We start from the raw sequence: 13,722 nt of genomic DNA, 5'->3' as shown, positions 1-13,722 counted from the left end.
TCTACTCAGTACAAAATACTCAACTAGGGAGAAACTCTTCATTTACATTACCACCACGGCTGTGGAATAAATCAGGAGCCACATAAAATTAAAAGGCTTTGTTCACATAACCAAAACTCAATACTCACAACAGACATACAGCACATATCAAAGTATACAGCATTAGTTTTTGCCTCATCAAAAGACATACATTAACAGCTTTTGCTTCCATCAATCTGCTACAAATGGCTTATCCTAAAAATCAATTCTCCACTGTCCCTGCTGCTTATTAATTTTTCAAGATGTAAACACCCGAGTGTACCTAAGACTCTCATGCACTATCACAAGGCAATCAATATATCAAAATTTATTGAACGACAAAATTGCACATGAACATTACAACTAGCTATTCTTGATTTTTTTTTTCTTTTAGGCTTACGTATCTGAGAACACCACTTCTCCCAAAGGAAACTATCAATTTCCCCTACGAATTTGTTAACTGGTTTATTGATAAAGAGATCTACTGTTTTGTAAATGAGGAAGCACAGGTGTCTCAGGCTGCATTCTTATCTCCTATGGCTAAGCCACTGGAAAAAAAAGGTGTCTTTCCTGCCCATACACTCACTCTAAGGGCAAGATTACCATGAGCACTCAAGGAATGCTGACTGGAGACTATCACCACTGTACTAATTCATTCACCTCAGGAGTTTAATGCAGGGGATATATACCTGAATAATCCTAAGAATATAGCTTGCAGGGTAATTATAGCACAGCCCGAAGAACCACCAAATGAAAAGCCCTCAGGAGCACTGGAGCAGCAAACTCTGCTCAACAAACATACTGATCATTCTTAAGGCTGTAGATATATTTAAACCAATTTGCATGGCAGTTCATTTCACAGAAATTACTTCATAGCTTCAGGAATCCCCTGTGAAATCAGTTACCAGCACTACAAATTTAAATTTCTTCTTCTTCTTTTTTTTAAAGCCGACTAATAAATAATGAACAAATCACTGAACCATCATGCCTTCATACAGACCTGCAGCAGACCAGATTTGCTCCTCTCCCAGGCTGCCAATTATTTTGCTAAAACTTAACGTGTGCTCGCTCCATTAGGAGGAGACACTGCGACATTATGGAGATAAAGAACAGAGGATTAAATCGGTGAGCAGGGTCACTTACGTGATGGAAGGTTTAAAATGAACACCAGGAGTTAAGATTCTTAAGAAAGCCAAACAGTAGGGCTCAAACCATTAACCTGCTTCCTATGAACGTTGCTCAAGCCCAGTGTTTACATACCCATCCTTGCACTAGAATCTGTAACGTTCCTGAGAGCTGAGTAAGGACAAAGACTCTCTTGCCAAATTTCAGCTGGAAGCCCGAAGACGAGGCAAGGTCACACTGGTAGTGAAACGATCTTCAGCAGCATATAGTCAGTCATAGGTCATTTGAGTGAATACCGATTTACAGTAATGCCCCCAACCACCATAGCTCATCAATCACAGCACCTTCACTCGGCATTAGCTATCACGCGTGCTCGCTGCACGCCAAGCACTGAGCCCAGAACAATAAGAGAAGTATTTCATTCTAACATTATTCTTTGAGTTGGGTACCATCATTCTCATTTTATAAATAAAAAAAATTAAGGCTTACAGAAATGAACCTGGCAGAGCCACTCAGTAAGTCTCAGAGCTCGGGTTTGAAGCCAGAGTTTGATTCAAGAACCCTGTCTTCAACTATCACACAATCCTGTCGTCCAAACCACTGAAGTCGGCACATAGGCTGAAACCCATGCTACTCCAGACCGCAGAAAGAACACTGGTCAGAAAAGTCAGCAGACTTATGTTTTCATCAGCTTACACTTAACTGCACTTATGAATTTGAGAATTAACTTATTCATTTGGAAAAAGTTACACTAAAGGCTTTCGCCACTCATAAGGTTGTTGCAAAGCTCAAACAACTTGGTAAATAAAGTTATGATAATTCTGTTCTACATTCTAGTGACTTCTTTACCTGCAACTTTCACACATTAGGATCACACTGCTACCTATGTTCACATAATGACCATAATGGACTTAGAAATGCAATTTGAGTCTGCCATGGAAAGTCGTTCAAGTACAGTGGTTCTCTAGGTCAGGCAGAAATCACCTGTAGGCCTTTCCCAATTCTGATTTCTTGCCTTAAGAGGAGTTTGTCAGAATGAGTTGTGTTCTACAGACAGATGATTCTGATATAGCCTCTGGCTAAGGATTCACCTTAGCATCGTGCTGTAAAATAGGCAAATCCAGAGTTAGCATATTCAGACTGAAATCCTTTCTCAAATACTTACTGACCATGAAACCTAGGGCAGCCGACGTTCCACAAAACTCGCAGTGATTGCCTTACACACAGTATCTGTTCAATAAACCTTAGTTATTACTTACAGAATCCCTGTGGGACGACTGACTTGAATTTCTTGGACGCCGTTACAAGTAGCTACTGCAGAGCTCTGTTAGTTTGGTAACTGTAACAATGAAATTTGCTTCTCTGGGTCTATCTCCAGTTATTCTAGTCTTGATGTATGAAGCAAGACAGAACAAGTTCACTTCCTGTTTAACATAAGAGAGTTAATCCATCCCTAATGTCATTACGAGAATTGAAACATTAGCCATACCACTTAGAAAACGCCACCACTTTCCTTCCAGTAATCAAACTATGAAAGAATAGATGGTACAAAAAGGTTTGCATTTCAATAGAACTAGCTTTATTATTCTTCTTATTATTATTATTATTTTAAACAAAAGAAATGGTCTAAAAGCAAATGCAGATATGTACCAAGGGATGGACATGACCCGGTACTTACAAAGGAGCTGCTGTGTCATAAATGAAAACAGAGTGTTAGGGGAAAAGTAAGATTTCAGGTGCTGTCTGTTTGGATAATCTGGAGACGCAAGGTAACTGAAAGAAGGCGCTGTACCAAGCAATCAGCAGGAACAGAAAACAAAATGAAACAAAACCGCCAGCAGCTGCTTTTCCAGAGAACTACGTGCTGGCAGTGTGAGAACTGGCATCAACTCACGGTCTTCTCATTTTCCCCATTTTCTATAATTTTCCTCTTCTTCTCATCTGTTTTCTTCTTGAAGATGTTATTGCGGTAAAACTGAAGCTCTTTGATGCTTTCGCTAATGTCATCCAGTGCCCTACAAGCAAACACATCACGCTGAACTGAAATGTCCACGGAGGTTACGAGCAATGGACTAAAGAACTTAAGAACAGGTATTACTGTAAATGCCACTATCTGATATCATTAAGAAGAGGAACATTTCAATAAAGCAAATTTAAGGGCTTCATCTAATAAAAAATAAGTTTGCTTAAAAATATTTTTCTAAAATATATCAGATGATAAAGTCTCCCCAACTGTCCTAGAAAATGGTGGGGGGTTCCATGGGGAAAAAAGAACTCTGGGGTCAAGTAAGTTTAGTTGAAAATCTAGGTCAAATATTCCTTGTCTGAAGTTCTTTGCAAAGCATTTCATGTACCCATGTGTACCGCGAATTTCCAAAGGGAGGCTGTACTACATACACGGTGTTTCTAAAACTGAATCGGCCACATTTGTGGAACACTCCTTAACAGCTCATGGAACAAAGTCTGGGAAACACTGTGCAATACTTAATGACATCCCTACACCAAATATATACTGGCATGCTCAAACATAACTCGTGACTCAGTCATAATGCACATCGATCACCAGACAGCACCTAACCATAAAAGATCTACTTCTCTCTCTGGTGGAGATTTGTGTTATAACCAGTGGCACCCTGACTCCATCTAACAGCCTCTCTTCTCCAACATGCTGTTTCTCGTCTGCCATAGCTTGAGAAATCGGGTAACCGAGATTATTAGAACAGTGTGCAAGTCAATCAGTAAGCCCTGAATGATAAGCCAAGGGCCTCTTCTAGAGAATAAACTGCACAAACATTAGAGCAGGAGTTTCACGGCGGTTATTGTGGCTAACCTAACAGTTCTGCTTTCTTCCCAGGTCTTGGATATCCAGTGGACAGCTGAAACCATCAAAAATAAAGCCTCTGACTAAATCAAGGTATACAACATCTTATCCACAACACTTAAGTCCATAAAAGATCTTAAAACCCAAAGTACTTTTATGACTCACTATGTGGCAAAACCTGATTAATCTTGATACAAGGCTATTCATACTCAGTAGTTAGGCTATTTGGTGTGAATATCCCTATGTTTCACTGCAGAAATATCAATGTGTTTGATCAGGGGATGCTTCCTCTGACCTTGTTAGGCATGTTATAAAATCATAACCACTACAGATACACTATTACCTTTCTAAAGCTTGAAAAATTCTGAAATCTGAAAGACATCAAACCCTGTTTCAGATAAGGTATTCTAAACCTGTATTATTGTGCTGTAGCCCATTTAATCCCTACCCCCCAAAAAACACTAGAACGCCACACTCTCTAGAGCAGGGATTTGGTCTGTTTGCCTAAAACTGGGCGTGGCACATGGTGGGGACTCCATAAAGGAATGAACCAAATGCTGCACTTAGAAGCTGCCTGCTAAATCCCCCGTCAAAATCTTATGTTCCTCCTGAATGATGACAAAATTTAAAAAAACAAACAAAAAAACAAACTTTTTTAAAGAGCCAATAAGTACAGGACACTAGACAAACAAGATCTTCAAATTTCTTTGGTTCCGGGGCCTAAGTCTATAGACATAAAAGAAAGGATCTGAAAAACTAAAAAGTATCAAAGTTAGGCTATGTTAATACAACTGTCCACAAAGTGTTGTAATTAATTTCAAATGGCTACAAGTTCATGCTCTTGCTGGGAGGAATATTAATATTGCTCATTACTAGAAAGATTATAGACTGTTTCATCATACCTACACACTAAGCTATCTGAAAGTTTTAAAACTGCAAAAAAGACATACGATGCTACATATCTCAGAATGGAACAACAGAATCCTGAACAGAGCTCCAGATCATCTTAGCAAAAGAAAGTTGTCTTTATGCTGGTGGACCTTTATTTTTCCCCCAAGAAAACAAGAGCAGAGAACAGACATTATTGTAGGCAGTCAGGAGTTCAAGAGTTATGTGCTTGTCAGATAGCCAAGCTCTTGGAAGGACCCAAACTTACCTGTGAGAAGCAGCCTTCTTTGGTGCAAATTCATATTCTTCTGGATACCAGCGTCTATACACAGCAAAAACGGAACTCTCAAAGGAAACTGTCTCAAATATACTGGATAATTACCTCCTTCAAGCAATTTATCAACATGGAAAAAGGCATTTGGGTCAACTATCAAGTTGCCTCCTTGCCCGGGACGCTCTCTTCCACCCACGCTTCACCCTAGATATTCTCTTTAGGCAAGCTCGTCAATGTGTAAGATTCCTAGATTCACGCCATCTCAGCCCTCCCCCAGTTGGTCATGGATAGCCAACCACCTGCTGGACATCACACTTCTAATCGACATATATAAAACCACGCTTATCTTCAAGGCCTCCCTTCTCCCATCCACCAAATCGGCTTTCCCTATCTTCCCCTTTATCTTTGAACAGTTCCACCAACTGCCTAACTGCCCAAACCAGAAACACTAGAATTGCTTTACCGCTCTTCCTTCCCCCACTCCTTCGTTCATTCGATACCGTGCCAAGGGATGTTCTCAGGTATGTTATCTCCGTACCCTTCTCTGCCACCCAAATGCCATTTCCCTTGCTCATTCTCCTCTCTCCAGGATGAGGGAAAAGCCTCCTTTCTGATCTCCCTCTTTTCTTGCCACCTTCTAATCAGAATGATCTAATTGTTATCACTCATTTCTCTACTTGAACTTTTTTAAAGGAACCCATCCCTTACAATGTTAACCATCTCAGCAAGGCATACAAGCCCTTTGCAAATGGCCTCACCTCCCACCTTTGCCAAACATCATGCTTTGCCCTCCAGCATCAGTGAAGTGTTTGTAAGGCCTCAACTATATTTTGCCCGTATCTTCCTGTGCCTCTATTTCTTCATACTTGTGCCCATTCTAAAGAATCTTCCCACCTCACCTAGATGCCTAGAAAACGTCCACTCTTCTTTAAATATCAACTTAAAACTTATTTCCTATGCAAAGCTTTCCCCGACTTCCCATTCCTCAATCCGGTACATTTCAGGGCTCCTTCCCCCTTGTGCCCTCGATATTCTCTATGCACATTTCCACGACAGGAGTCATCATAGAGTATATTTGGAGGGTGTGTGCTTTACACATCTGTCACCCCACTAGATTCTAAGCTATTTAAAGGCTTTTCATCTGTATGTTCCCAGCACACAGGCCAACGCGTGGCACAGGATGGGTGCTCAACACGTTTTCTCAACTAACGAAATTTATACAGAAGATTTCTGGCATCATTCCTCGCAATTCTTACCAGTCCAGAATCAATTAAGGAACTGTCCCAGCGAGCGAGGGACAATGTTGCACACCCACCTGGCACCCTCAAGTTCTAGAGTTCTCTTCAATTACTTTCCACAAATTCTCAATTAAAACATGCTAAATGGGGCAATTCAATGGATCCTAAATATAGCCCTTACCTGCACAGTTCTTTAACAGTGCTCACATCAATTATTCTATAATGAAGATGTTTCATGAACTGGGGCATGTATTTGTCAAGAAACTTCTTATCTGCATGAACTGAATTTCCTAGAAAGACACCAAGCATACCGCATCTGTGTATTTCTAGCAATATACAACAGGATATAAAAACTCATTAACTATTTTTGAAATGGAAAGGATTTTTTTTTTTTTTTAAATTTAAACAATTCCTAAAAGCATCTCAAAATCTCTAAATCAGGTTTGAGGGCATGTGATTAGGTTACAAGTGCAGATTTCTGAGTACTTAGTCAGGCTCAAGGTAAATTTATTAATGGCCTCTCTCCGGAAAAAAAGGATAAATCTACCACTCCACATACTTAACACACACATCTATTCGTTACTTTTTCAGATCATACCAGATGTGCAAATTTTCTCCCGTGTCATGAAATCCACACTACTAACACTAAAAACTTAACTGAATCACATTAAGTAAATAAACCTTTATTCACATTCCAATTTTAACAAATCATATCCATATTCGTGTTTCCATACAGTAATTTATATTAAAAACACTAAATTTTAAATACGTACTTTAAAATAGACACCAACGACACTAGCTAGAGGGAGATTACATATACAACATATGCTCTAGTACTTAATGTCAGAACTTTTTAATGAAATTCAAGGAAAGCATAAGCTATCACAACAATTCACATATACAAATACAAACGCATCTCCACAGACCATTAACTGTCCTCTGACAATGGCAGTGCTTTCAAAACCTAGAACTGGCCTGGTCTCTTTAAAGAGTCAATGTCACACGGGGTGGAGCATGATGGGGGAAGGGTGGGCGGGGAGAAACAGGTAAACTTGTGCATGAGTCTTGATTGAGTCCTGGTTCAAAAACAATTAGACATTTCCACGTGGACTAGATATCAAATGATGTTACTGAATTATTTTTAATTACCTTAAATGTGATAATGACATTGTGGCTACCGAAGAAAACATCCCTATTCTTAGGAAATACTTAACTGAGAATAAACTGAGAGTTGATGGGGGATGGGAGGGAGGGGAAAGTGGGTGATGGGCATTGAGGAGGGCACCTGTTGGGATGAGCACTGGGTGTTGTACGGAAACCAATGTGACAATCAATTTCATATTTAAAAAAAAAAGGAAATGCTTAATGAAGTATTGAGAAATGAGGTTTCAGAATGCCTGCAATTTACTTTCAAATGTCCAAAACATACATGGCACAAGGTTAACCATTATAAATCCCACTTTTCTGCACATATGAAATTTCCCATAGTAAAAATAGGAGGGAAAATTTTATTAAGTCCGTGTGCCCTCAATCTCACACTGGGTTTCAGGGTATTTTTCCAATACTCATGTTATAACGTACACAAGGAAAACAGAACACAAAATTAAGATGTATACTCTAAATCAGGGTAAGTAGAAGGCATGATGGTCTTAGTGGATCTTTCTGGAACTGCGGTCTCTTGAACTACCACAATGGAAGACTATCTACGAGATATACATAGGATCGGATTTTACCTGCAAGCGGACAGAGCCCCGGAGGAGTCTGCTGTCGTACAAAGGACAGAAATTCATACTCTGCCTGTTGCAATGTCATTGTACTCTCCTTCACTGCCTTGGTTAGACCAGACTGCAAGAGAGAATCCCCAGCCCCCACCAGAAACACATCAAGTCAGTTTTCAAAGGCATCCAGAAATGAAACTTCACTTCTAAAATGGGCAAATATAACCACAGATGGACTATTCGTAAAGCTCAAGTTCAAAGTGAAACTGCCATCCTTGCACTGATTTTTTTTTTTTTTTTTCTTAAAGAATCCAGGCCCAAAAGGCTATGTTCCTGATTGTTAATAGCATTTCCACACAGTCAGAAAAGACGGTGCTCAGAGTCCGAGGATATAAGCTCTGGGAAGAAACAACTATGAACAGGAGAGCAGCATTCCCCCTTTTCTGAGAGTTGACGTCTAACCTTATCCAAAAGACTGACTTGAGCAATACTTGACAATCCGCAATGCGTTCGCGACAGACTGAATGCAGGAGAGGAAAAGAGAGAACATTCAGGAGAAGATGATCTCGACAGGTCCCAAAGATGACAGGTAAACAAGCAAGTGGTCTCCCAGGCTTGCCAAGCAATCTTCCTCTAACCCTTTTTAAAATCCCATCCAACAATGGTATAGGATTCAGATGTGGGAGCAACACGCTTGTTACTGATCCCCAAGGCAGCACTCCTGTTATTTGGTAATGTTACCTTCCCATGATGCTCCTTACACCAATCTGACATGCTGTCCAGTAACTCATCTGGCTGTTTTATAATCAGGTTAGGACCCTGTGGATGGGAAAAGCCATTAGTCATCCAGAATCAACAGGGACAACCTTGGTGTCTGAGGTAAAGTCTAACCTCACTTTATGAGGATTAAACACACAGCTAGCAGAGAAAGAGATGAGGGCCCTTTGTTATCTCTGTTAAGTGGTCCTCATTCATGCCAGTACTGTGTACGATGGCGAAAAGGAATGCACACACGCGTGCGCACGCACACACAAACGCACATACACACGCATGCCTCAGATGAGTGAAATGCCTAATAAGAAGACAGTAGTTGCCTATCAAAGGTCAGCAAACCCAGCCCTGACCTTTGGCTTTTTTCTTTTCTTTCTTTTTTTTTTTTTTTTTTTTTTAACCAGTGAGCTAAGAATGATTTTTACATCGCGAAGAGTTGTACAACAAACAAACATGTGACAGGTATGTGGCACTCTGAGCCTAAAATATTTACTATTCAGTCTTTTTTAGCAAAGCTTGCCAACCTTTAATTAGGAGTTCAATTTGGAAAGTGTCTATATTGCCAAGTGAAAGAAGCAAATTGCACAACAGCAAGTATGTGCATGTGATTTCATTTATGCTGGATAAAAACAAATAAATAAAAATACACACATTTGTATATGCATACAAAGTATCAAGAAAGTACACAGAGTTTGGGAAGTAGGAGACAGCAGCAGAAAGGGGCAAAAAACTAACAGCTGACTAGACACACACTTTAGACAAAGTTACACTGTTGAATTTTAATGATATTTTTATATCAAAAAGTTAAAAGGGTAACTGGTAACATCTGGGGGGGAAAAAAACACGTGGCCCTCTAATTCTCCTCTCCATTTAACAGAACATTCAACTTCTGAGTGTCTCAGACACAGTCCCAGCAGAAACAGAAGCCTCACTTGTGGCATTAAAACAGGTCATTTTGGGCGTCGTGTCTCTGTACAATGGAGATAACAAACCGCCCCCCTTCCCTCAAAGGGCTGCTTAACAGGATAAAAGAAATTATAGATATCAAAGTTTCTGAAGCTTTTTGGAAGAAAAGTACTCTATGAATCCAAGGTATTATTACAATTAAAGTGGTAAAAATAGTTTGTAATCACTGAGAGAAAAGGCTGGAATTTGACTATTAGACATCTTACAACTAACAAGGACTTTCAGCCAAACAAGAAAACTGGTAAAGGCAATCTCCAAGAAGCAAAAAATTCACTGATTACATATATTAAAACACATACACACAACACACACACACACGCACACACACACAAAACCCTCCTATTGTTAAAAAAAAAAAAAAAAAACAAAAAAAAAACAAGCATTAAACAAACAAAAAAGCAATTCTAACAAACTCTGATGGGAAAAGCAAACTATTAATCTAAGGCTCTATAACTTATTCTAGGTCCCGGCTCAGAACCCTGCACTATCTACAGAAAAATTTTCAGGGTAGGATGTTTTTTCCTCTACCAGCATAAAACTTTTTCCTCAGACTCATATACAAAAATAAAACATATTTTCCACAGAAATGACACTTAAGTGCCAATAGTCCATAAGCATTTTTTTTTTTTTTTTAACATTCTTATCCTCATCTGACTGAGTCTATTTACAAATGCCACGGTCATCTGCAGCTGTGTGAATACAGACCCAAATTTCCTCCAGGGTACATATTAACTAACTGGTCCATTAAACTGTCAGTATTTCACATTATATCAACAGACTAAGGGAAAAACTCTTCTTCAGCCAAGAGTAAGGAGGGCTGACAAAATAAAGACACTTCGCTTCACTATTCATTTGCAGTAAATTCCAAGTGACAAAAAAAAAAAAAAAAAAAAAAAAAAACCCAAAACACAGAACTGTATTTATATAAAGTTAAAAAAAAAAAAAAAAGAGCTAGTTGTTATGATGAGAAACACAAAGTCTCATGATTCTCCTCCAGCTGATGTATTAAGAGGTACTCGAGGATGTGTGCCTGGTACTCCACTAAAGTAGTAATTCATCTATAAATGCCTTCTCCCGTCTCTTACCTACCAAGATAAGTAGAGGTCTTACTGGAGATTTATGAAATGTATCCAATGTCAGTAGCACATCACTACCACCCTCAGGGAACTGACTTTAACAGAACCGCCTTTTCCACAAGCATCCCTACTGTGTTCCTGGAGTTTCTTACTACCTCTGAAACTGCTGACAGTATGAGACCAAGGACCAATTCAAGAGCAGGATTTCACCGTCTACCAATCAGAAGCTCTCTCCCACACTTCTCAAATCCTTCACAAGGGGCCAAAGGGCAACAGGTGTGTTGTTTTGCTTAATGTTTCGGTTAAAAGCAGCATGTGAATCATGCCCAATACATCAAGAGGAGAATATGCCGATTCTGCATCACCAAATTCTAAAATCTGAATATAGATCTAGGTAACCACACATCCTAGTGGAGAAGGCCGAAAGTGGACATACAGACTCAAGTTAAAATTAAGGTGATGATACAAAGATGACAGTTTGGCATGAGGCACTAATCCTGATGAGACAACAGCTGGTTGTCTGGTTGGTTACAAGTTCTTTACTTCAAATGCCTGGGTGAAACTCCTGGCTCCCCCAATAACAAGCCAGGTGGCCTTGGGCAAATTACCCAAGATCCCTGCCAAAACATCCTCCTCTAGAAAATGAGGGTAATCTCCTACCTTGCAGTCGCTATGAGGACTGAGAGTACGTACACGTAAAGCAGTTAGAAATGTGCGTGCTGCACAGTAGGGTCGAGAGCAATTCCCTTTGCCATTTGGTGCATGGAATATTGAAAACTAAATAGGTTGTGAGAGACTACTTTGGTTCTACAACCAACCCTACCATGACCTAGCATATTACTTTGGAACTTAACCTATATATGGGCCTCAGGTTTCCTATTTTTCACATAAAGAGATGGGGAAACAACGATTTAGATTTCCAATACACTCCAAATAGTATGACTGTATTACACGGCATCACCTACTTCAGCCAAAATGTTGAGATCAGAGTCAGTTATCAGACACGCCATCTCAATAATCTGGTCCTTCTCAATGTCCAATCCTGTCATCTGCAATCAAAAGTAAATATGTAACACACACAGAACCAAATCTCTATTTCACCCAATTTTGTTTAACTGGAATCCCCCCAAACATAGTCCATTCATCTCCCATAGCCAGGATAAAAGAGACAATGATGCTTCCCGGGCAAGCCCTCCAAGCACTAAACATGAGTCATTTATTCAATAAATATTTACCAAGGGCCTACTTTATGTGAGGCACCCCGGTTCTACTGTAGGACAGATGCAAAGTCAGCAAAATTGAGGGCTGACACCATTCAATCTGGTCAAGAGTTAGGCAACTCAAATCGCTACATCTCTGCAGCTTACAAAGTTTTCACATTAATTACACCACTTGATCTTGACCACAATCTAATGGAGAAAGCACGGTTATTAAACACCACTCCCCCCCCCCCCCCCCCCATTTCATATATAAGAAAACTCAGATTCAGCGGAGGGGGGAGTCCTCGGCATGGGTTTGGAAAACCTAAAGGGATCAAAAGTAGGTTCTAGTCCCAAGTGAGACCCTAACAGCATGACCTTGAATGGGACGAACTCTCTCTCTCGGCCTCAGTTTTCTCCTTTATGGCATGAGAGGTAAGGCTGAGTCATCTCCGGAGTCCCGTCCAGCTCGAACAACCTAGGGTCCCATAAGGCTGCGGAAGGGGAGTGTGGAGGCTGGCACAGCCGCTGCCCCAACCCCCCACCCCGGTGACCCTAAGCCCAGAAGGACCAAAGCGTTAGGGAGGTCACACCCGAGCGGAGTTCGGGGGTTGGGGCGGGGGGAGGGAGCGGGATGCAGCCATATGGATGACTCTTCCCTTTTGAAAAGACACCCCACAAGTCCACCACGGTCCCCAACACCCACAGGAGTCCAGCCTGCCGACCTGCCCCGCGCAGCCCGCAGCCCGGCGGCGCTCACCTGCCACACCTGAGACCCAGAGACCCGCCGCCGTCCGCGGACAGGCTCAGCTACTCGGTCTCCGCGCCGAACCCCACTCGCCTCCCCTCACCCCCCCCTCCCCCGCCCCGCCGACCGCACTCACCTCCAGGTCCACCCAAACCATCCGCTGAGCCATGCTCTCCCCTGCCGCCATGGCTGCGCCACCTTCGCTGACACCCCGCGCCCCGAACTGCCCGCGACTCCCACCCACACCTCGCAACAGCCTGGAGCCCAGGGAGCCGCCTAGCATCACCCGGCACGAGCCGCCACGGCCCCAACCTCTCAGCCGGCGCTGGCGCAGGCGCGATGGTCGCTAAACGTCGCAAACCCGCGGGGAGGCGCAGGAGCGAAAACCACAAGTCCCAGCATCCAGTGCGCCGGCTCGCCGTGAGCAGCCCGGCTTAGCTGCCGAAAGGGATGATGGTATTTGGAGTCTCGCCTGGTGTTCCGACCGCTTTCCCCACCCCCGCCACGTGTTTTCGGATGTTACTGGACGCGCATGTTTTTCAGAACTAAGTTTATTCGTTTCACAGAGTTATTTCCTGAGTTTGGATTAGTTGCGAGCCGCCTGGTTGAGAAAGAAGTCTCTTACTTTGTTTGGTCAAGGGAGATAAGGTTATCTATTTATACATGTATACATATACTTTTTCAAACAGATCTTTCCTCTTTTTGCCTCTCCCCCTCCCACCCCCAACCTTGTTACTTACCTGCCCCTCCACGCAGGGTATTTTTCTCGTTGACGTCATGCAGCAGGGCGGTGTGCTATTTTTAGGCCAGAAGGCCAATTCCACTGTCAAATCCATTAGAAATCCTTGAGATCTTGTATCAGTGATCACTTAGCATGTAT

General features: G+C 41.6%; 1 protein-coding gene across 1 annotated transcript; it reads right to left on the bottom strand.

The window, feature by feature from the left end:
• Window positions 1-2,699: 2,699 nt before the first annotated feature.
• Window positions 2,700-13,189, bottom strand: REXO2 (RNA exonuclease 2). Its single transcript, XM_047877630.1, has 7 exons — window positions 12,979-13,189; window positions 11,861-11,944; window positions 8,824-8,901; window positions 8,098-8,209; window positions 6,546-6,654; window positions 5,121-5,174; window positions 2,700-3,158 (listed from the first exon to the last, which is right to left on the bottom strand). Exons 1-7 carry the CDS (start codon window positions 13,123-13,125, stop codon window positions 3,029-3,031), a joined length of 714 nt encoding a protein of 237 aa, XP_047733586.1. The 5' UTR covers window positions 13,126-13,189; the 3' UTR covers window positions 2,700-3,028.
• Between the last annotated feature and the right edge of the window lie 533 nt (window positions 13,190-13,722).

This window comes from Prionailurus viverrinus, chromosome D1, assembly GCF_022837055.1.
Source record: "Prionailurus viverrinus isolate Anna chromosome D1, UM_Priviv_1.0, whole genome shotgun sequence".
NCBI lineage: Eukaryota > Metazoa > Chordata > Mammalia > Carnivora > Felidae > Prionailurus > Prionailurus viverrinus.
Note: the sequence above shows the minus strand (reverse complement) of the source record. Positions and strands in the feature narration are given on the sequence as shown.

Bases quoted from the DNA above. Each gene is read 5' to 3' on its own strand.
- REXO2 (XM_047877630.1), bottom strand. From the start codon at position 13,125: ATGCTAGGCGGCTCCCTGGGCTCCAGGCTGTTGCGAGGTGTGGGTGGG. The intron at 8,210-8,823 runs GTAACATTACCA...TCTCTCTTGCAG, and splicing joins GTAAGGAGCATCATGGGAAG to TCTGGTCTAACCAAGGCAGT. The intron at 5,175-6,545 runs GTAAGGGCTATA...TGCTGTGTATAG, and splicing joins ACTGTTAAAGAACTGTGCAG to ACGCTGGTATCCAGAAGAAT.